General features: G+C 35.3%; 1 protein-coding gene and 1 long non-coding RNA gene across 2 annotated transcripts; both read left to right on the top strand.

Annotated features, from left to right (window-relative positions):
• Positions 1–14,305: 14,305 nt before the first annotated feature.
• Positions 14,306–15,697, top strand: LOC124638922. The gene is made up of 2 exons (XR_006985417.1): positions 14,306–14,705; positions 15,518–15,697. It is a non-coding gene; the product is annotated as an uncharacterized LOC124638922 (long non-coding RNA).
• A 5,634-nt stretch (positions 15,698–21,331) lies between these two features.
• Positions 21,332–23,075, top strand: LOC124639091. The gene is made up of 2 exons (XM_047176315.1): positions 21,332–21,557; positions 21,678–23,075. The coding sequence occupies exons 1-2, from the start codon at positions 21,471–21,473 to the stop codon at positions 22,038–22,040; spliced, it is 450 nt and encodes a 149-aa protein (XP_047032271.1). The 5' UTR covers positions 21,332–21,470; the 3' UTR covers positions 22,041–23,075.
• Positions 23,076–25,906: the final 2,831 nt, after the last annotated feature.

The following is a 25,906-nucleotide window of genomic DNA, read 5'->3' as shown; positions in this document are numbered from 1 at the left end:
AAAAATACTTACCAGAATTACTGTCAAAATATTCCAGTACATAAGACTTACATAAAGTCATGTTCCAAATATAGGTGTCGTATGTCTGTAAATTATTAACATTTACATAATTTAATTAAATTGACACTAATAATCATTTTCTATACAAAAATAATCAAATATAACAAAAAAATCCACTTTCAAAATACCCCAATACATAAGACTTTATGTTTTAAATAAAGTAATTAGGTGTGATGTGTAGCCACGTATGCGCCCGCGCCGACCGTGAGAGCCGCTCCCTCGGGACATCTTACACGAAGGGATATTGTTTCTTCAGCACATGCCAGTTTGTTTTAGTTTTAGCAATATATCATTAAATAGCCATTCACACAAAAGTCACAGATTGACTGTAAATAATATCGTGTTCTAAATAGTCGTGTTCTATTATAGTAAACGATCATCATCCTCCGAGCCTTTTCCCAATCATGTTGGGGTCGGCTTCCAGTCTAACCGGATTCAGCTGAGTACCAGTGCTTTACAAGGAGCGACTACCTATCTGACCTCCCCTACCCAGTTACCCGGGCAACCCGATACCCCTTGGTTAGACTGGTGTCAGACTTTCTGGCTTCTGACTACCTGTAACGACTGCCAAGGATGTTAGTTAGATAGTAAACCCTAATGACTAGCATTTCCATAAGTTAATAAAAAAAAAACTTCTTATTTTCTATTCTGGAAAAAAGCTATTATTGTATAAAAAAACACTTATAATTTCCAAGTATATAAGTCGTATGTGGTAAATAAAGTAATTAGGTGTGATGTGTAGCCACGTGTGCGCCCGCGCCGACCGTGAGAGCCGCTCCCTCGGGACATCTTACACGAGTAGGTATATTGTTTCTTCAGCACATGCCAGTTTGGTGTAGGGCTTAATGTGGATATGACTTAAGATTTCGATTTTTTATTTTTTGTTATGGCAAAAAGTAAGTTTTATGGTAGCCCTCTACATTGCCCTAATTATGTTTATGATTATTGTATATGTAAAATTATTTCTGAGTTCGTGTTAATGTTTGGTAAATATGTATGTATAGGTATATCATTTAATAAATACCTATTTAATATAGATTTTTCTCGAAACTGATTATGATAGATAAATTACTGTAAAAATGGTAAAAAAATGTTTATCTTAAGTATCCAACTACACTTAATTTTACTTTAATTTTAACCACCTACACAGTTCTTTAATGCTAATAATATAATTTATTCCCTACAAGAACGGTTTAAATTATTGAATACCGTTATCATCAAAGCCTAATTGATTTTCGACCTCTTTGTGTGTAAAACTAGTAAATACTTACAAAGAACAATGTCAGGTTTCGGCCCACCCAATCAACTTTTAAAACTAAATTCTCACGGACACAAAGTTCTTTACTACAAAAATTTAAATATAAAATACTAACTTCTTATAAAATATTTAATTGTTATCTAGAACTTTTTCCAAAAAAAAATCATATTATTTTGTTTATCAAGTTCAGGTTTTTCGTTTTAATAATTTGGAATAATTTGGTTTTGAGAAGTTCAATGCAAAAGTGGAAAACATAGAAAAGCTTCTGACATTAAACTACTCAAAAAACTGTAAGAATTTTCACTGTACATGAAATATTTTTATTGAGCTTAAGTTACTATGGACGTCTGACATTGTTCTTTAAATATGCATGACAAGCTTAACATATGATCTTAAGATGATATGATTATTTTTCTAAAAACAACTATGACTCAATAATATCGATAGTGAATTGTAAATATAAAAAAAATAATAGTATCTAAAATAAAGAAATGGCACATCCACCCTAATCTTTCATAACTCCCGTCTGATTGAATAAGTCCCGCATAAAAGGATGATTCGCCATCTGCCGCGTCTCCGCACTCAATCATAAACATAACACGACACCAAATACATACACACACATACTTACACAATCTTATATAGATATTACTACTTATATGTAAGAATTATCATAAAATTTGTCCTTAATTACTGTCCTAAATTAATATAAACATAATAAATCAAAGGCCTATTTTTTTTTGCTTGTAACAATTGTGACATTTTATTCTGACATGTTAGATTCGTAGAAATCTCTTTGTCTTTAATGTGATCTAGTTAAGTCATTTAAATGATCTGTGTAGAGTCGTAAAGATATTTTTAAGTACGAAGACCTAATTAAAGATAGGGCAATGTTTATAATGTAAACAAATGACGTAAGAAGTATTTTTATTGAGAACGATACTGTTAAGTTTTTCAGCTTAAAGCTAGCTAACGATAATCATGATATTTACTAAAGTTTAACATAAGAGGAACCAAAGTAAGCCTTTAAAATAAATGAGAAGCTGAAGATACATCTGTATCCCATTACAAAATGCCATTATTACAAAAATGTGCGTAAAAACAAAATCATGCAATCGATTTCCAAAAATAGAAAGAAACCCATAAGGCACACTCAAGCAAAAAACTTTACCGTAATCGAATCTTTTTATGGCAAAACAATAAAAAAAGGCCGGCACTCAATAACCCAGAAAATAAGAAAACGTCAGTACAACATCTTTGCGTAAGTTTCTACAAAAATGTAAAACTACATTTAGCAATGTTATTACGACTTCATTTTCCGCCAAAGCTACGAAACGCTACGAAGAATTCCGCTACACGAGCGCGTAGACCATTAACATTCCCATTAGTACGAAATTAAAACCATGTTATACATTCTCGACTATAAAAAAATAATTCAATGTACGGTATCAACCGAAAAATGAGTGTCCGTACAACAATAATTGTGAAGTCCGACCGGACCACGTGTCCCGTATAAAGAACTATTATTACCATCAAGTCGTGTAGGTAGCAGCGTGCGCGATCATAATTGTATTAATCATTCAGCGCGACCGGCAGACGTCGATTTTCTTCAACAAAGTGCTCTTGTTTGTTTTTTTCGTAAGGAAGTCGACCGAAGGTGAACCGTGGGAACGCCGGGCGGGTGCACTTCCCAAAACATCGACGCACGGCAGCGAGCCCGACATGCGCCGGTCAGAACGAGATGCAACATCCAGCTGCCAGAGCTATGGACAGAGACGGAGCATGTGACGTGTGCGCGCCAAGCGACAGCTCACAATCGCGTGATCATCTACAAGAAATAATAAAACGGCAATAAAAGAAACACGAGACAACGGTAACGATGGCCCGCGCGAGGGAGCGGGACGGAACGCAGTGGCCGAAGGCCTGCGCGCGCGCCGCTCGAGTTACCGCATTCGAATTTCAAAGATCAATGATCGATGCGATAGGAGCGAGACGCGCGACAAGCGCTCTAATACCGTTGAGGGAGAGGGACAGGAATGGTATATCGCCGTTGATGAAAAAGGATGGCATGATCAGTTTGGCTCGTGGCGCTTTCAGCACGGGCCGCTCTCCTTCCTCGGTTTGTCACCAGAGGGAGCTGTTTACCTTTCAGTGCTTATATTGAAAGGTTTTATGCTATTGTAATCGGTGAGTTTAATAACAAATCGGTTTCAATGGCGTTAAAGTGAAACTTGCAAACAGTTGTGAGTTTTGTAAATACAATGTGGTTTGTGGGCAGACGTCAGTTCCTTTGCAGATTTTCCTTTTAATAATAAAGTAACACTGCACTTTTTCATGCAACAGGAAAATGTATCGACATTTCGATCTTTTGTTGGTTTTTAGAGTAGGTCCTACCTACATATTTGAAGTTTTGGACACCATGGTAGAAAAGTGGAAAATTGGCAATTAGACCGGTTCTAGTCACGAGCATGACTTATTAAAGTATAAACTGTTGTAAAAATCTAATCAAAATCATCGAATTAGTCGTGAAATCGATATTTTCTGTTACACTTTGGTGCGTGAAAACTGGGTTCAGTTGAAATGAAAGCGATGACAGCGCCCGTGCGCCCGTGGGCGTTTCCCAAAACTTATGGTTCCTTCGTTTTAGGAAAGATGGCGCTGGTAGCTTTATTTTTAAGGATAAATAAGCTTTTTGATATTTTGAAGTAGAAAGAGTCCTAAGATAAATGATGTACGTAAAAGTTTTTTAGGTCGCATCAGAAAGTTTGAAAATGTTTTTTCGAGTGGTTTTTTTAATATGTAGGCATAAGTTTTCATGGAAAATCTGATGACTATTTTTTAAATATCAAAGTAAATCATTTTTATGATAACGTACTCAATCTTCTTACTGTAAACTGTAAATTTTCGAAATACGGAAATGAGGCATACGCGTCGAAATACAATTGCGTCTCTGGAGGATCCTTAGGTAAACCTAACTGTAGGTACATATCTACATAATGAACTATACTTATGTAAAGCGAATCCATAATATTATACTACTACCACACGAATGGCAATTGCGTTATAAAAGAAACATTCAATAAAAAGCAAAGTCAGGTAAATGTTTGATAAATCAATGCTTGTTTTACCTTCAGCACGGGTGTAAACCACCGGCGATTGTTTCAGTAAGTTATGAGAAATATTATTGCTGTATTGTACATATTACTTATGTACTTCAGAAAAAATGTTAGAGTGAATTCAGTTTTACATAATTTCAGTTCTGTTAAAGTCGGTATTATTTAGATATAGCTTGGTTAAGCCAGCGTCTCTGAGTGTGGCGTGTAGTAGCAGTTACTTACAATTATACATCAGAGGCTAGGTGGATTTGACAAGACTCTGAAACTATACCGAATTACCGATAATAGGTAAGAAGCTGTTTCAAAGGACTATCCTATAATGCTTATGAGATGGTTGGTTAACACGACATCTCACTTGCGTATTAGTATCAAGAAAATCATACATACAACCATATTTTTATGGTGACCGACGAGTATTTTATAATTCTGCATATAATTAGTAGGATGCAGTGAAACAATAATCATATTATTAAATGGGTTTTTTTACTTATGAAAAAATTAAAATAAGTCTTAACATGTCGTATTTTAAAGTTACTGTAACTGGTATAGTTGATGTAACAGGGCGTTGAGTGCTTTCTCAACAGACCCATGTTATTACTCTTCACGCCACAACTAGTCATTTCCGTGGTCAAAAAGTAAGTGAGCTCGAAATAATTTCTCCATTGAATAATCGATTAAATTAGAGGATTCATTCGATAAGCAATCGATGTCTCACGTGTTGATTATAATTATGTGATTTCCTGTCCCAATCGTGTATTGAGCGTGAGATTTTTATTAAATCAACTTTAATAGTTTTTTTTATGCTGTCAGCGCCAGGTTTTGGTATATTTTTTGCTGTTGTTTATTTTAATTTTTCATATTGATTTGTATTCTGTAAGCGAATACTTATGTGTCTGCTCTTTGGTGGTCTAATATGTATCCTTGTGAGTTGACGATGTGCTGATTGTTGTAGTACACAGAGCAAATGTATGATTTTTATGTAAAAAAGTGGTCTGTTTTTCCTAATTAGGTTGATAAGTAAGTGCGACCACGAGTTTTTCAAATCCATATATATCTCACATTTACGAAAATAATAATCCAATACTGTGCTATTCAAACTAGTTAGAACTGATGATAACCTTTGGTAGAGCCCAAAGGCTGTCGACAGCGATTGGGACAGATATTTTGACGCCTTTTCTTAAATCTGAGAAATAGGTTTCTCATAATTATTTTTAAAATAACTATATACATTGTGCATATGTGCCTCAACATTGATACGCTTATAAACCTCACATGACATTTAATCTTTGAGTAACATTTCCGTGCTTGTATCAAGATTTCGGAATCACTCATGATGCACTTCGGTGCGTGATGTTAATTTCCGTTCCAGTTGATTTATCTCGCGTTTCTGTTAATTGATCGTTACGCCTCAATTGGTTTGTTGAAGTGTTACTTAATTAAAATGTAATTATAAGAGTTGTTTCGTAATTTTAGGTAAAGTTGGAATTGTTATAGTAATACATAGTAGCTAATTTTTGTAGATTTTCAGCATTAGTCTAGCCCCTTATCTTATGCCCTAATGGTACTGGGAAATTCGATTCAATGTTGTACAATTCAATGATATGGTTAACTTTGCCATTGAATTACTGAGACGTAAAACTTATAGAATGTTTATAAAGAACTAGCTTCTGTCAGCGGTTTCACCCGCATCCCGTAGGAACCACGACACGAACCCGGATAAAAAGTAGCCTATAGCCTTCCTCGATAAATGGGCTGTCTAACACTGAAAGAACTTTTCAAATCGGTCCAGTAGTTTTTGAGATTAGCGCGTTCAAACAAACAAACAAACAAACTCTTCAGCTTTATAATATTAGTATAGATAAATAGTTAGTGGTTTTATGGTCTTAGACTTTGTGGTTTTAGAATTGCTCTTTATTTATCTAGCTAGTATGAATTCTTAATGTTACTGTAAATATCTAGGTAAATGTCACTAGGTAGGTATCCTTCACAAAGTTCACAGGAAAACGATGCCAGCTCAGTACAAACTAAACACTCCTTGCCACAGGCAAATAGAATAATGATTTAAAAGTCAAATACCATCCTCTTTAGTCGTACGTCAAATATTTTATCAAATCACTTAAACAAACTATTCAAATACGCTCTTATTAGATCCGGACAGTTAAACAAATACGCGCCAAAATCTATTCAAAGACAAATAACGGTCAAAAATTAGAACGTTGGAACCGTCTATTTGAATTCAAAAATAGAAGTTAGGAAGGCGTGCGCGCTTGACGCCCGTGGGCCGAAACAAGCGTTACTATTGGCCAGAGGTGGGCCAATCACGGCACGACGATCGCCTAGGCGTGATGCAGTTTTCCGCGTAAATTGTTTTAAGTTTCGGGAAAAACTGCGCTATTATAAGATTCTTGTTAGAATTTGAATATCCAACAGAAAAATCCAAAAACCCATTCTAGAATCATTGTTTTTTTTATGTAGGTACCCTTCATTGAAAGTACTAATACAACATCAAATAATCGAAAAAATTGGAAAAACTAAGTTTCAGCAAGAACCTCTAAACAATGCGTAATGTACTGAAAACACATAAATATGTAATAATAAATATTATATTTCTAACAAAAACATTGCCCACCAAAAATAACCAACATGCAAAAAACAGACGAGCGAATTATCCAAAAAACTTGACGGACTAAATCTTCGAACAAAAAAATTAACCTAATGCCCTCCAACCGAACAATGGGGCACAAAAATAAGAGCCATGCATATTTGAACAATAACAATGGCACACCTGTTATACTGTATTCGTGTATTCTGGGCGCACTGTTTTTTTGCTCACCGAATCTACAATTTGTGTATACGATTACACTGTTCGGGGCCCAGGTATGATTTTTTGAGATATGATTTCAAAGATTGCGGAGGAGTCGAAAAAGTTTGAGGCTATTGAGTTTCTTTGTCGAAGATGCAAGGATTTTAATATATTTTAGTAGACCCAATCTATATTTATATCCCGGAGACATCTCTTTGAATACTTCTAAAACGAAAAAAACCAAGCCTGCATTAATTTCATGAGTGAAACACTAATAAATAAGTATAGATTACCAATACAGGGTAAATATTTTCTGAGGTTGTAAAACTCTTCATAACTTCGAAAAAAAGTTGTATCTCTATCCTCAACTTTTATCTATCCATCGTATCTACACAGTGACATATAGGTAAGGCTTTCCGTCTTACAGGATTAGATATTTTTTAAGGTAAAGGAAAACCTTTGATGACTTCGAAAAAAGTCCTATATCTCTATCCTCAACTTTTATCTATCCATCAAATCAACGTAATGACATAGGTATCAGGCACTCCGTCTAGCTTTTCTTGTTTGCTGCTTGTGAAGCTGTGACCCATTACCAGTAAAAGGTCGAAGTTCTCACCTTTACCATCTGATTAACTAATGATACTCCACGCTGAGAAAACATGGCTTCCTGCTAAGGCCAGGGAGGTCAGATGACAATCTATACGCATAATATTATTTGATAGTAGCTGCGTTTGTGGTGCCTAGGCGGCGACTAAAGTTAACAACGAAGCTCAATGGAAAATACATAAATAAGGAAAATACTGGTATTAAAAAAATATTTTTTAATACCAGTCAAAATTCTCATCTTGCATAGTCCGAAGTTATGAAAAGTATACCGAAGAGTTTACTTTCTCTGTATCAACTGCTATTGTCGTTCTAATTCAAGATTTTATGACACTCTATTTCCTAGGTCTTCCAGTATTATTCGGAACTGCAGATCGCTACATAGAAATAAAAAAAATCCACTCGATATTTACGATGACATCATCACGATAATAAAGGAACATCGACAAGAAATGACATGACAAAAAAACAAAAAAGTTTGCAAAATTATTATCAAATCTCATCCTTAACTGGCACTCATAAACGCACCATAAAATAAAAGACGAAGTGTACACGCACGAAAATTTCAAAATTGGAAGGAAAGTGGTTATTTTAAATGCAAAAAGGTTGTTTAAAAAAAAGGTTGTATGTTACACCGTGGGAGAATGGGCAGGTGTGAGCTAGCGGGTACACTTGAGATCGTACGCGTACATTTTTTGCAACCCACTATATTGATTTTTAATTAATGCTCCTCGAATTAAGTCTCTTTTTTTATAAAAATAAAATTGCTCGTTTTGGAGATTCGAGTTTTGATTGGGTAATTTTGTTTTTGATGGGTTATTTTATGAAGTACTTTAGGGAAGGAAGGGCATTTTATTCGTTAATGTCATCATATGGTATTAGGAGTTATTAAAATTTTGTTGTTCGTATTCATTTTTAATCAGTCTAAATGTAATCCCAAATTCACAATACATGTACATAGAATAATATAATAACAATTAAAATCTTTTGTCTGTGATATGAATAAACCGGTAAACAAAATACATAAACAACAACAAATAAGTTCCTACACAAAAAAACAATTGCTCTTCTCGTTTCTCATCTACCCTTAAGCCACGCCATTAAAGAACACAAGCCACTAATTAGGGCCAATATAAAATAAAGCAAAAACTCTTGACTTTCATAGTCCCGATGATTTGTCACAATATTGTCCTGCACCGCTAGCCATAACGGTGTACTCCGTCGCCATTTTTTATTTCTTTTTATTTTATTCTACTTTACCGTCCAGTCAGGTTTAGCGACTTTTTTTTAACCTTAAGTGGACAGTATGACTATTTTTACGTACATCTTTTTTGTCCTCATTTTAATGGTAACGGATCGGGCTTAAAATAGTACGTTAGACGTTTTTTTTACAACCGTTTAAGGATCGGTACGGTTCTTATTTGTTTTGTTGAGTTAGTTTATTTTGAGACTGTACTGGGAAGATGTATTTTTAACTTCGTTGGAAAAAATATACAGTATGGGGTGAATGTGTGTGTTTGTGAGATGAGTTGGGATAAGAACATTATATTTTTATTTATGCTATAACTATATCAACATTGTTATACCAAAAAAACATAATTTGTGTTACATATTTACTCAACTACATTGACTTAAACGAGTAAAGATACTCCGTGATACTGCTTTTTACTCGCTACTTAGACTGAATGTCCAAACAAAACTTCATTTTCAATGGCCACTTGAACATTAGATAACAAAATGTAAAACTAAACGTAATAAACGAATATTATTCATGGACACGTCATGTCACGCACATCAAAGCATTAGCGTCGCTCACAGATTTCGTCGCGTGACAAGATAAGCGCGCGTTTCTAGCGCTGTAGCGTAAGCGACGCCCGCGCACCCGAGCGCACCCGACACTACCCGAAGACGGCCGAACGCTGTCGTGGGAAAACGCGGCAGGTGTTACCGATCTGTAGCACTTCTTACTGAGTAAACATTCAGCGTATACAAAATTATAACCGCCTCGAAGCGTCTGTGTAAATGGAAAACATATTTTGTGTACTTAATGATACTCCTTACTTTTTTGGTGCGGCTCGGTTATCAGACGACATTGTTTTTTGCGACCGTTTTGAAGGGCTTGTGTTCATATTTTTTTTTAGTTAAATTTATTTGATGCACCATTAATTGGTGTGGTTTAATGAAGTGTGCGCATGACCTTTCTATACTTTGAGATTGTTGGCAGCTTCATGAATAAAATCGACGTAAATTAATGTGCCATATAGATATTTAAATGTATTCGGTTGTGACCTATCTCACTGGTGTGCACATTATGAATCGCATTATAGATTTTTACTGTTTCTTTTCTTTGAGAATAAATGTCACTATAAAGTTTGTAGCATATTTTGATCCTGCGTATTTTAACGTTAAACGAAAAAAAATATTTTTATTTTGCTGTGTTCCTTTTAAGTTAAGTTTAAGTATACACAGTTAATGAGATTTATGGTTATATTGTGAAAAATAATATTATATTGCTCACCTGCATTTATATTCTTCTTATTATCGGACATTATCATATCATTACAGCAGTCAACCCAGTAACCGGCTGTATAGAAGTCAAAAAGCTACAAAAAAAAAACAATTAACGAATGACCAATGCCTATCGCAAATGACACAGATCTTATTAGATTTTTTTCTAACTTCCACTAGAGTAGCTCATATACCTACTCAATAATGTTTCTAATTATTGGAAATTATTTTTGATAAGCTTTTATACACCTACATAAATCATTATGAAGATGGTATTTGGCCGGTATCAGACCGACTGAAAACTTTGATTGGAATCAAGTTTTTTTAAAAGAAAATATTGGCACACATTGGGTCAACTGTTGGCCGACTATTTAGTCTTCAGTGTGCATGTATTCTTAAACTTAGAACCTAATCAATACTTGACATGTAGAATCATTTTTAGTCATACAATCATATTCGCCATTTATCGAACATTTCTCCTAACATTTTATTTCATACATATAGTACCTACGTAGTTACATCTGCATTTCCACCTACAAAGTAACGAGCGATTCCTAAGAAAACTGACATTTAGTACAGCAATCACGTTTCTTGAAAACAGCGAGTTCTGAGCCCTTAATAGTTACCTACCTCTAGTAATTTCTACTGCAGGTGTGATATAATTGGCTAATATTATTTTACCTACTTAATTAAAACGCATGTACTGAGGCACTTAATAAACTACCATTGATTCTACGTACGAGAAAATGCGAAATAATGTTAGACATACATATGTTACTTTGTAGAGTTTGTAATTGGAGATAAGCTTAGCGAAATAGGATTAAAATGATATAGGAGTTGAAAGAATTAAGCCGCTCATACATATCGAGGAAAAGTGGTTATAACTGTCTATGCCTTCTTTGTATGAGAACAGAACTGACGAATACCTGAGACAGATGCGGAACAATTTAAACTTTTTTAAATATTACACTACGTTCTCAATTATAAATCAACTTATTTCAAGTACTTAACATTTAAAAAGTGCATGCATTGCATGTTTACAAAAAAATTGTATCGGTATTGAAAAGTTTTGATTGGAATCACTCAAATGAAACTTTTCGACCTTAACAAACTCATTCTAAGTAGATTGCATAAATTATTGGAACAAAACCTCTGAGTGGCCAATAGGCAATAGTAATGTCTTTTCATATTCTTAGAATTATATTATACATTATTGCTCTTAAAATATATTATATAGAAACCTCTATCCCTATCATCGTATGACGTAAAAAAGAAAACACTATACAGAATCCATCATTACAGCGCACGAAAGCAATTACAAGGAAACATATAACTTAGGGACAAGTGAGATTTTAAAAATACTACATAATGACCTCACTAGAGGCCTATTAAGAGGCACACCCCATAATACAGCAAAGTGTTTAAAATTATTGCCTAGAAACGTAAATAGTACAGAAAAATTGCCACTGGAATGCAATTTTAGTCCTCAAACAGGAAATTTTCTTTTTGCAATAAATATAATTACTGTCATATTTCAGAGTTCTTCGCGTCGAATAATAAATCCATAATACGGAACGCAATAAAATATTGGACACTTCATCGAGTGTTTTAAGGACTGGTATGGACATTAAAATATAATTAAACGCATAAAAACGCCTTTACGATATCTAGAATTGGTTGCAAAGAGTTGTAAAGTTTTAATAACTTGAAAGCATTGTATTGGATGTGTTTTACCATAACCGTGTGTTAAACTTTATATTTTATAAGCCACTTAGCAAATAATTATTTTCACCGACCAAAAAGTTTTTATAACGATACTTATTTATAGATCAATAACTGAAACTTATCAATATGAATAACGACTCATACTTCAGAAACTAATTATTTTAAGTTCACCATTCTAGGTTCGTAGATAAAAACATTTACAATTTAGTATGTACTCTGTAACAGCGTAATTTAATCTCCTCTTACGAATGGGCGCGATATGTTACGGCGAGACGTGAACGTACCCCCGGCTAAACACGATACATCTAGGCGATAAGACTCAAGTTCTACAATAATAATTAAGTACATTAGTTAACAAGTAAATGGAGATGCATCTGTACCAATTATAAAGAAGGATTGATGTTGTGAAGTGGCCGATGTTATCGTTAATCACTACGGAACCATATTACTCTAATGCGTACTCGGGCTTACGTAGCAAACCGGACCGGGAGTGTGGGCGTTCCGTATTTTCTAAGAATTCTCGCCTCCGTCTGTGTTATTATGACAAGTTTATTTTTTTAATGTTTATTTTGATTGCATGTCGCGTCTATGTTTTAATTGTGTGTCGACTTTAATAATGAGGTTTTGTAACGTTTTCTCCGGAGTAATTTGCAAACGTTTTGTTAAGTTTTCTGAAATGGCTGGTATTCTTTTATTTGAGGGTTGCATATACTTAAATATATCCTCCATGCAGTCTTCGACAACACTAATTAGCTGTTTAAACACAGTAGCCATCATGACACAGAAAGATAAGAAATAATATACACTTGAAGAACATTCTAGAATGCGGAAAATACTTTTGCTTCAAAAACAGGTAGCCAAATTGCCTTCAAAACGGTTTAAAGGGAAAACTTGCCCAACCAATAATAAGGCACGTAAGTTACGTATAGGCCAATAATCCCGAACGGTAGCTCAAGTACGACATTCGATGCGATGATTATACCCCAAGGGCTGTTCCAACACATAATTATATTCGAGGAACACCTCCATATACTTCATAATATATAATCACTGGAAGAAAATGTCACTCCGCCCGAGGACAAGAGTTTAATGGCGATCGGTTATCAATTTGCTGAGAAGTTTCAATGTCACTTGTGTTCAATGTAAGAAAATTAATGGGATTTAATGTCTTAATTATTGGATTTAATATGTCGTTTAAAGTAATGCTGATTTATGTTTATTTTTAGACAAAGATACGAAAATGATTATGTACAAGAAGGTTTACTTAAGTCGAGAAAAGTCACGTCACTAATGGTTTTGAAGGAAACATTAATAGATAAACAATCAATAAGGATACTCAAAACCCCTCTCCCTCCCTTTCTAAAATTATTTATCTCAAAAAAAATATTTGAACTTAAAAAAAATTACACTTAATTTTTAATTACCTCTAAAGACAATAGAACACATGACGTTAAATGTCACAGACAACTAAAAATCACCATTAATAATTACCCCATTTAAGGCCTATAAAAAGGAACTAACTCATAATAATAATTAACGTGTTAAGGGTGGCATCAACGGTCATAGAGCACGAGCCGGAACGGTCGTGTACCGGTCCGGAACAGGTACCGGAACAAGTGCAAAGGTCACCAGTGAATGGTGAATACTGATTGTTATCGGGACATCAATATTGTCGATGCGACTTGTTAGGGATTGTGTAGCGAAATTGTTGCTTAAGTACTTGACAAGGCTGCATTTGAAAATGGAAGTGTGATGAAATAATAAGTTGATTTGAAATAGGGATAATGATGAAACTGTCAGTTGATTAAGTGAGGAGAAATAAAAAAATGGTGTTCTATTAAAAGGTTCTTGTACTGTTGTCCACATGTCTTTTTAAATGCGGAGCAAATCGGCAAGTGTCGCCTTCGGAAGATAAAGAGAAACAAGTTTGTAGATTACTTGATAACTAGAGGCAATTAACTGATTACACTGATAAAATCGAAAGCAATCTCGTCTTTAGAACCATTTAAGGATAAAGGAGTGCTCTCTACGAACACGTTGGTAAAACAAGTTGCCAGAACAGGAATCCTACTGATGGACGCATTAATAAATTACGTGAAATTCATGCTTAATTACTAAAAATGGTTTTATGAAATCCAGGCGCTTCCTGTTCTCAGGAATTGGGCGCCAACTGGACACCGACAAAAACCGATGACTTTTCTATAACACGAAATTATTGACACAATCGAAATCTTCATCGCCACACCCCCGTCCCGATCGCATCGGCTCCGGTATCATTAAGATAAAATTAATTGGACTCCACCGGTCTTCCGCGTCCTCGTCGAGATGAAAAAACTGGGCACACGTGGTCACTACCGTTCATTTACGAACGCGAATTATGCGTAGTACGGCAGGTGGCAGGTGGCGAGAGCATGGGAACCCGGGGTTGAGGCGAGTTCCCACGGCCGCGTCATTCACCACGCCACACCTGCGCCCCTTAACGGGGATGCTACACACACGCCCGCCACGCGAACGAAAGCGCCGATTAGAAGCGCGACGCGAGTGTGCGCGCGCGCTGCGAGCGTGTCGCGACGCGTGGATGTATGCTTGTGTGCGTGTCCCGCGGCCAGCTCCAGTTACAGGATTTATTCAAGTAAGTGCCCGTAGAAGGGCTGTTTACGTTATACTCTACGTCGCCTCGTGTATGTATTAACAGGTGGCGTATGTGTGTGTCGCCGTTTGATTTATTCGCTTATGTTAGCTTTATGATAACGACGGCCGTGTTACATTTTCTTTTGCTTCTGTAATTTATTTTTATAGAGTGATCTGTATGATAAGTACCCGCAGAATATTTTTTAAATTTCAATACAATCAACGGAGGTTGTCACATAAAATCTTCAGCGCACGACAATCTGACGCTATTGATGCCCTGATGGCGGAGAAGAAGCTATTATGCAAATGCTGTTTTCCTTGAAAGTCTTATTCCATTATGCCTTTATATTAAATTAATGACCGTCCTGGTGTACGGTGGAAGTCTTACAATTTACACCTTAAGCTTTTAAATAAGCCCATAGCTATTCTGTGGAGAATTTATCATTAATAACCGTATGCATTTATTCATGAACCATTCAATAAAAGTTAAGCGTAGGTATGTCGACGGCTTAAAAAAGTGTCAACGTCCTAAATGAGATAGCATCGTTATTTTATTAGCGTCCGTTGATATTAATAACCAATATAGATTTGGTGGGTTATCATAGATAGGTATGCATACAAATGGTTGGCCCTTCGCTAGACAATGGGGTCTGCGATCTAAATGAGCGGCGCGCGTCACCGGATCATGATCGCCCTTACTAATATGATAGCGTGTAGGCGCGTGTTTTGTGGCTGACAAACAATTGAAATAGGAATTTTATTAAGTGACCATTAAATTGTAGAGCAGTTACTATTTTTTTTTATTTCTTTCAGAATCATGTAATATATCCAGTCAACAACGGAGCATCGATTTGGCCATCATCATGAATACACATGAAATCAATTCCTTCTAGTCTAAGTTATAATTGCACTTATATTCTGGTCACAACCACACATATGTAAGGCTTCTATTTACCAAAATAACTTCTAAAAATAAATCACATTTTCAACCCACTCTCAGTTTTTTCTTCACCTTCTTCACAATGCATGACAACAATAAAGTTAACCCATATCGTGCCCGCTGCCTGTCTATTGTCACGCTACACGCGAAGGGATGCGTGGCGTGCGTACGCGCATAGCTGACCACGTGACCGCTTTATTTGCACTCTTTGTTATAGAAATGTAGATGTAATTTTGCGAATATGTGGGTCAAGTATTTTGTAAATAGGGGTACAAGTTATTTGTGAGAAATTAGAAAGAATGGTTGTAATTTTATTAAAATTAGAAAGCGTAAATCTCACAACCATTATACTTATAGATCCTTCGATTAAATAAATAGTAAGTAATTTTTTCGCGATTTAAGGATACCTGGATACTAAAGATAGAATTATTGCAGAGGGAAAGTAGAAAAGCTTAATTTTTAGTAATTTCTTGATCTTCCTTAAACTTTACTTTCACCACGACATATCAAAAATGACAGCCCGCATCAGCACTGGAATGTCATTGTGACAACGCGTGTCATGCGCGCGCAGCACTTATCTGCCAACGTGAGTGTTTTATTGACGCCTCTGCCGTTTGAATAATTATAGCCTATAATAGTGTAACGAATGGTATTGTTTTGGTAAATAATAGTTATGGTATGGGGGGTACCCAAGTATAAGGCTTGGAAGTGGAAATATGCCTATTGTATGGTAAGTGGTGTGGGTTTTTTATGATGAGGTAACTCTTATATGGCTATCATTTTGATAAATTAATTATGTTTTAAAACACTTTTCCGTTCTCAATTCATAGTTACATAGGTATATTAGTTGCATAGGTAAGTTTCACCCTAAAAATTATCCTTTATAACTAACAAAAGGTTCTTATTTCAAAGTCCACCACATAATCCTAAATTAACCACACAATTAATTTAAAGCATCACTCTTCATCAAACAAGACAATAAACCCACACTCCCATAAATTAAGTACACCAAATCCCCTAAACTGAGTCAACATCGGCGTACGCGCAGGCGTGTGTTGTCCACACTTCACGCACACATGCAAACAATATACCGCCGTAGAGCAATAAGGGCGTATGTAGTCAGTATCATATGTGTAGTTACGTCTTTTTAATTCTGGAGGGTCTCATAAATACCATTATACCCCTACAGTTGATACGCACAGAATACAAAGTTCCATTTTGTAACCCTACCCCAAGGGAGAAGGGGCAAAAAGTGAACACTTTTTTCTAAAAGCAATCGTTGCACGTGGTCGGGTTGTGGTCGAGAGATTTTTTTTCCTTTTAACGAAAGTATTACGTTGTGAAATTCTTCAGTTGAGTATCGGTTACCTTTTAGGCTTTGTGAGGTGGACTGTCTCTAGTTTGAGTATCGAATGTTTTATGTCAAGTTCGACGAAGCTTTATTTATGTCGCGTAGGGGTAATACATACAGGAGTTTTGACTAGAGCTTTTCTTTTGCTAAAAAAATTTACCTCAGTAAATGATTTTTTGATTTTGTTTAGGTGATGTAGGTATTAAATTTAGTTCTGTGTAAGGTTATATGTAGAATTAGTTCCTGGTAATTGTTCCCAATATGAAAATGGAAAAAAATCGCATTGGAAAAATAAGTGTCTTATTAGGAATAACATTCGAACTCTCTTTCAATGTGCATATGTATTTTTTTATAAAGTTCATTAGAAATAGCGATTGGCCAATTTGTACAGTAAGATGAGTCGTTAATTTTAAATTAACGATTATAAAATTGCTATAACAATAAATTGCAAGTACCACAAAAATTTGATGACTTAGCTCATTAGGCCTTACAGACTTAGAGGACGTCTTAATTAGGAAAATGAAGTATAAAAATAATTACATGTTTATGGCCCTATAAAAGCGTGATCTTCAAATACTTATCGACACTATAAATTTTGTTATTTACAATGTAACAAACTTATTCTTATCAGTCATTTAGTATTATTGCAGTCATTAAAGACAATTGGATTTTTACAGATTTTGTCTAATGAAAATTAGAATACTTCCGTTTACTTTCAAAAATAAAATTGAATCCACTCCGTATCCATTACAACAAATCCTCTTTCTTGACTCGTTTTCAAACCAGAGAAGGTAAATAAAATAGAGTTGGACTATTTATTAGGCAACTTTAAGAAAAACAACATTTAAGTTACACATAAATACGAAAGCGAATTAAAATCTATATCTCATCTCATGTTTATCAGTTAAAAATAAACGTTATCAGAACTTAATAAACTTTAACATTTTAGTGTCTATTAAATAACCTGTTTTTTATAAACTTCTACAATAAACACTTTGATATTCTTCTAAATGTTAATATCAAAATATCAATAAATATATTTAGTACTTTATATTAAATGTATATTATTTTATTTTTTAATATTAAGTGTTCGATTAAGTGCAAAACGTTGCACTTTTCTGAGTGTTAATTAAAGAAGTCAATGACAATAAAATGCGATAGTGTTTATTACTTATTTATTGTTTGTTTACTGTTAAGTTAGTAATTATATAAATGGAAATATCCTTTACGGCATAAATGATATGCTAGGTCTGGTTAAGATAAAAAGCGTGAACTCATTATTATATTTCTCAGAACTTTAAATCGATATTAAGAAGTAAAAAATATATTTGTTCTGATTAGAACGTGCTCATAGTCAGTCTAATTGGACAGACATATATTCGTACCAGATAATCAATAGAAAAGAAAATTTGTTACATAAGAGGAAAATTCGATCTACAATCAGTTGACCTTATATATTTTTTATATGTATTGTAAATATCTATGTCAATATCTTTGTAAATAAAGCTTTTGTTGTTTAAAAATACATGTTTTATCTAAATACACACACACTTGTTGTGGATATATGTTTACAACACAAATATAAAATAAGTTTATGCAATACCACTAAAAAAATAAGTAAATCCATCCGCCGAGCCTTTTCCCAAACTATGTTGGGGTCGGCTTCCAGTCTAACCGGATTCAGCTGAGTACCAGTGCTTTACAAGAAGCGACTGCCTATCTGACCTCCTCAACCCAGTTACCCGGGCAACCCGATAGCCCTTGGTTAGACTGGTGTCAGACTTACTGGCTTCTGACTACCCGTAACGACTGCCAAGGATGATCAATGACAGCCGGGACCTACAGTTTAACGTGCCATCCGAAACACAGTCATTGGTGTCTAAGATATACTTAGAAAGTACATACAAACTTAGAAAAGTTGCATTGGTACTTGCCTGACCTAGAATCGAACCCGCGCCCTCATACTCGAGAGGTTGGTTCTTTGCCCACTAGGCCACCACGACTTTTAAATAAAAAAAACTAAAAGTAAAAATAAGTAAATAATGAAAATAAAAGAAAATACCGAACAACGGAATCCGTCAAAAAATTTCAAACTCTCGGAAAATATCGTGTTTACAAAAACGTATCTTATTACAAGTATGTTAAGTGTGGTAATTGAATTGCCATATTTTTTGCATTACATCCGGGAAATTGGTCTCATGATAATATCATATTAATTAATAAAATTACTAATGCTTATTAACTACCATCTTTTATGTGAAAATACTATTTAAATAGATGATTATCTTGTCAAAAATATTTTCGGTATCTTGTGAAGAAATTGCTTGTAATTTAATAGTGAGACTATGGGTATATAATTTTGTCATAATCATGTAAAACTAATGCAGTGTTTAACAACGGTATTTATTTTACTTCTTATATTTCTTTGAGTTTTGCCGAATATCGCCGAACATCATAAAACTTTGAGCCGTACCTAAATATAATTATAATTTAGTAAGAAGTTACTTGAAATACAATTTAAAATAAACAAAGGAATAAATGGCACGGCACTAAATAACAATGATTTCTTACATTTCAAACTAAAACTGACGGTTAGATAACATTCATTTCAAACTAAAACACTATTATCATTTCGGTAGGCCTACACAAAATTCGTGCTACGAAAGTGCTACGCCTCGTAGCGCGTAGTCTAATGAGTTTTTATGAAGCTTCTAAATCATTGATGATTTATTCATCTGAGGTCCGTATAATTATTTTTACGGCCCATATTTATGTTACTTTTTATGTTACTTGCATATAAAATTCATATTTCCTTGTCAACATTTAACTATTAAGTACATTATATTTATATAATATAGCGCATTGCCAAAGTAAAAGTTTTGTATCGCCAAAAATCCCACTTTTTAAAACTTCCAAGTATCTGCTTGCTTCTTCGCCGTAACAATATCGAACGTGCCCATTTAACCGTCACACACAATAAACGCTACCTTTAACGGTCGTTCCATTCACACGGCACAAACTTGGTTCAACTGCAAACTTGACATGCGTCCATAGAAACATTGTGAATTGTACCGAGAATTACCTACATATAAGTATGTACCTACATAACAAAAAAACATAAAACGTATAATACTTCAAAGTTCTCCAAAACAAATGAACATCGACATCTCCAGCAAAAGTATGAAAAACTATTGAAAATCCATTGTTCGAATTTCATGTCCTGTACCTACTTACTCTTTCTTTTGTTTTAACCAAAATTGCTCAGGCAGGTCGAAGGTATGCAATTACCTTATATCCTGTATCCGGACTCGGAAGTCCAATGACAGTTGGTAGCAAAATACCAATGTGTTAAGGCATGACAAGTTGAGTTTTAGTGTAATGTTTGAGAAAGATGAGAGCCAAATATATTTCTGAAAACGAGTAACCGATTCGTGCAAAAAACAGAACGACTCTGATCAATTTGAAATCTGTAGGTATGTACTTGAAAATTTGCAGTGCTACTGTTCCATCTAGGGCCGGATCAATTTAGTCAGATAGGTACACAAAAATATTATAATAAATCTAACATTATTATAATTTAGCCGTCGCTCGCTCAACTGACCGGAGGAAATGATTTATCAGTGCTGTGTACGTGATTTGCGACGGCGGCCGCATGCGATTTAATCACAGGAAGCAACACCGGCGTGCCGTGATAAATCTGCGCAGGAACTTATCTATCCGATGGCCAGCTGCAGCCAGTGATTCATAATGCAGCGATACCGCTGTTTATTTTGCTAGGAACCGCCTTAGGTGACGCCAGCCTAGATCAGAACCTACGCGAGACATCGGCCCCTTTGTACCTCGCATTTTATTGTTTCTAAAGCTACAAAACTAATGTCAAATTAATTCAATGACCATTTTAATTTCTGTCGCGCTGACACCGTATCTCTTAACTTCCTTATATGGATCAATTTACACAGCCATAACTTATGGAAATGGCCCGACAGTCACAGCCAAGATGAGCAGAATACTGATTTATTCAAAGCGTTATCAGACACGGAATCTAAAATAACTACAAGTCATTATTAGTAGAGAAAAACAAAATATATGAAACTCATCTCCAAGGGCCCCATATGAGCAAGTTAGTCATCAATAAAGCTTTACGAGCACAATCTTGTGGTACTCTGTAACTATTCCAAGTCGCGGCACGTCAAAGCCTCTATTCGTAGAAGTTGTTCGTAAAAACCAGTCTGTAGGCGCGCGCTACCGCTCGCGTGCTGCGCGCGCGTCGCCCCGCTCCCGGCACACGCTCACGCGCGCGCGCTCGGCACGGCCCTACTATATAAACCCCGCGCCCTTCCTGATTCAATCATTCCCTGCTGACGCATCGTGCGCGCATGACGCTCTGTATCTTATCGCAGTAGCCCCTGTACATACGTAGTCGTAACTTGTTTAGTATAAGTTCGTAGTATAACAGTAGTAAATAACTAGTTAAAATGTGTTTGGCTAAGGATGACACGCAATCCCCGCAGAAGGAGGTGCCCTCACCTCGCTCGCCTTGGGCGAAGCTTTTGAGTCGTCAGGTAAGTTTCCAGATTCATCCATTTCAGACTTGTTTCTTCAGCACAACTATTCCCTCCCTCAAATCACAACTTGTAGTCCAGTGACATGTGTACTTATTATGTTTTGTTGTTTGTTTACAGAGCTCAAAGCCTCGGCTTCCCCGCAAGGTGACAACTTCGACGCGGGTTAATCTTAATAAGTGCTGGTCCAAGCTAGGAGAGTTGATTTCCAACGCGGGCCCGCGTACTGACCTACCATCGCAAAAGACTGCTTACCCCGAGGAACCTGTTCTCATACCTTTCTCGGACTTCTTCTACCCGGTGGACCCGGTGAAACCGGTGCCCGTCGAGGAGAACGACAACGCTGAAAACCAGAATATCGCCAACAACCGCTTCGAACTCATCAACGAGGACTCGGAGATCAGCGACAACATGGCCAACGAAGTGCGAGAGATCTGCTACTCGGCCTCTAAAACTTGCTTCGTATGTAAGATTTGTTATTAGTTTACTTTACAAACCTTCGCTTCAGTTCTTCCTTCGGTACTAAAATGCAGTGAAAACAAAATCGCGTCTTCCATCATTAGTTGTAAACGTGCTCGGTAGCACAGATCCATGTCTTCCATTAGACTTAGTGTTGTGTCGGTGCGGCGCCTCCCTGTGATGTAGCCTAGTTGTGATCTCCAGTAGATGTACTGAGGCGCTGTCCACATATAAATTAGTGTAACAGTAAATTGTCGCAAGTTTTGGTAGACAGCTTTAATGAACTGCACTGTAATTATCATTGCACCATCTCCGGCTATCGACTGAACTTCTAATGCGTAACGATTCTGCTTTGTTTCTCTTTCCGAATCCAACGTCTTCCACTAGTGTTAAGTTTTGTCTGTGATACCAGAGTTTATATAACGATCGAAAGCTTTAACTAGACCTAAGTAAAGTGTATTAGTTCGTAAGCAGAGTATATTAGTGTTTAAGTTTGAGATATGTTCGCTAAGTGTTTTTGAGCGTCACTTAATTTTGTGTTAGTAACTTAAGTTTATCTTTCATGTGATATTTGCAACACTAAGTGAACTTTATTAGATTGTAGACACCTCGATATGAATTTAACATATCAGTAAACGAAGCTTTAATAGTTTGTAAGGTTCTTAGTTTAAGTGAAATCATTGAACTTCCATTCTTTATTATCATTGTGTAACGTTTAGATCATTGTGTTGCTAAATTCTGTTTCATTTGTAAGTTTTGCAGAAGTGGGCCGAACGTGCCAATCTTAATTAATGTAGTTTTAGCTATAACTAAGTACAATTAACGTGTTAAGTTTTAGTTAAGTTACTTTTCTGTATTTTTGATGAATTCTTCCATTTGTGTCAATTGTTTAAGGTGACTTGTTTTTCTCTTACGATTACTTTTTAATGTAACTCTTACTTATGTTGTTAAGTTAGCACCTAAGTTAGATAAGCACTCGTATCTTAGACTGATAATGTTAAGAATTCAAGACTTTCGTTTGATCTCCGATTCTTAATAAACATTAATGTATAATTTAAACATTTATTTTATTTGATTACCCGACAACCGTTAAAACGCACACAGACAAACTGGCATCGTAAAAACATGTTTTACAACCAAACATTTATACACAATTATACACATTAATGAGTGCGAAACACGTGCTTAAGAAAGCCATTCATACTGTAATGGTAGTTATAAATAAAAGCAGAACAGAATAATAAAACAATTTGAACAACACTTCGAGAGTTCTCTGAATTTTAAAGGCACTTCAAAATAAACTAAAGGCAACAACAACTGTTCTTAGCTTTTTCAACAACTAGTTAGGGTCGGTTCATATCTGACGGAAAATGCGTCGAGCGTATCGTAAATGTATGATTGACGTACTAACGCATCATCGGTTAGGTGTGAATGATTGAATGTTTTATCGTATATTTGTCTGTTTTGGCGTTACGCGACCGAAAATACGCGACGTATGTTCCGTCAGATATGAACCTACCCTTATCATCTACCGTTGATGCGTTTGCGCGGGAAACTTACTTACGAGGCAATTCCCGCTATTTGTTACAAACAATAGCAAAAGCGAAATCGCAGTATGCAGATTATGAGCACACTTAGAATCAGAAGAATTGCCTGGAAATAGGTAATGTATACTTGTGCACATTTATTGACCTCTTCAAATCAAATTATGTTGTTTTTTTTCCATTTACTTTTATGTAAATTCATACATTTGTTTTCTTTTGCTAGGTTTAGGCTATCTTTCCTTTCTCTGCAGGTTTGTAAAAATCCTTATTTAGTTAGACATCTCCTAGAAAGTAAGCAGCTGAGTTTGATTAATAGTTTTTGTAATTGTTTCTGTTTTTGCACTCTCCACGTGAAAACTTAGAAGCTTTTTTTTCAGTCCATAATTTGATACATGAACTTAAATAATAAGGATCAGACTAAAATCAAGTCTTCAGATTTCAAATCTACCATACCATAACAGTTCTAAACTTAACTCAACATCAAACAAAATCGTACTCAATAAAAAACTCATAGGTATCATTTCATTACACACAACCTTATCATTATTAATACTTGTACAATCCAGAGCCTTTATTCGATACACGTAGGGACTCGGTCGGACATGTCGCGACAAGTTCTGAAGCATACACGACATAATACCTGCCAGTGAGGCTGAAAAAAGAAACATAAAGACGCCTGACACACACAGTGTACAATATACCTTTTTATAAAGCCAATTACGACTATGAAACTAGTTTTTAGAGATGTCGTAGAAGGAAAAGATAGCGAAGGGAGTAAGATTGATATATGTGGTGAAACAAATGACTGCGAAAAATTGAAGTACATAGCTACATTGATTCTGACATGTTAGCAACTTCTTAAAATTACAATTATTTCAGTGTATATTCAGTGTCTCCGAGTAACGTCAACTTATTTTGGGCGATACTTCAATAAATAATGAAGACTACAGCTTTATGAAGATTTTGAGAGAAATAAGGTGTATTGTGAGGTTCTACGTTACTTGAATAAAACACACTAGATATTAACTCAGAAAATACTGATGTGACTTGAAAAATCATTCAGTGGCATTGAGCTCAAGCCATTTATTCAGTTACGCGAAGTGCGAATTAGGTAGGTAATTCCTCAGGAAATTAGAGAAACTTCTAAAAATAACCAGACAACAATAATTAATACGAACTACGAGCGCTTTTACAGAAACAGTAGCTTTATCATTTACATCCGCAATTTGAAACAGTATTCTATTCAGTATTAAACAAGGAGAAACTGGGTAATGTTAATATTATTCACTACAACTTCTATACCGATGTAGACTAGGCTCACTTAACTAGACAGAGGTAACTTAGGTACAGGTAATGTAAACGCCATTGTAGGTCTCGTTTATATTCCTTGGTTTACAAACATAGTTTAGCAATTTCATTCCTAGGCATTATTAACAAACCTCTTTTGTACTCGTGTTTAGATAAAAGACAATGAATAAATAGGTAAGTTCTGTAGACGTAAGACAAAAAGAAACACCATTTAATTTTTTTTTTTTTTTGTTGAGATAAAACGGTATCAAAAGCCCAAAATCTATTTTAAAACAATAACAATGAACAAAACTATCTAAGTAAACACATTTGTATAGAAATCACGCTGAAGACGAAAACTTTTATCTTCACGCACACCTATAGGTATACGTTCAATAATCATAAAAAACAATGGCGGTCATCAAGTTTTACAACCAAATAATTATGTTATTTAATGCCCATTTGCTTATCTTTTACAAGAAAATTTCATTTTATAGGTACTCGTTAATTTTAATAAAGATGAAATAAGCCAATCTCGAAATATTCTGGAGCAGAGATTTTGTAGAAAAACGTTCTAAATTGTCGCATAATTTTACATAAAAACCTAATAAATGTAATAATTATTACACCAGATTTTCTTAATTAATATAATATCGCGATCATTTCAAAGCGAGAGCTAGCCATTTTGATTCGGATTTCATCCATATTACACTCTCAATAGATTCTCAAAAAATAATTCCCTTATGTCTTGGTACGAGTATATGCCCATGATCGTTAATTTAAACACAGGATAATTTGATTACCAAAAGGACGTTTGACCAATATTACACCCGTTCCCACAATCCAAAAATAAACATTAAAATCAAACTTTTTAACATAAATCGGTTCTCACCAACATCGGGAAAAACAGGCTGAACCACCCCAACCTGTTAAAAGATTTGTAATTGTACTAATGTGATTCTGAACTAAACAAGGGGAGAACGATTGTAGTACAACAGCTGTGGTGTTCATTCATTCACTCATTCACTCAGTGGGAAAGTTCGTGACCTTTCGACTCGT

This window comes from Helicoverpa zea, chromosome 18 (assembly GCF_022581195.2).
Source record: "Helicoverpa zea isolate HzStark_Cry1AcR chromosome 18, ilHelZeax1.1, whole genome shotgun sequence".
NCBI classification, from domain to species: domain Eukaryota; kingdom Metazoa; phylum Arthropoda; class Insecta; order Lepidoptera; family Noctuidae; genus Helicoverpa; species Helicoverpa zea.
This window is presented reverse-complemented; position numbering and strand designations above follow the sequence as displayed.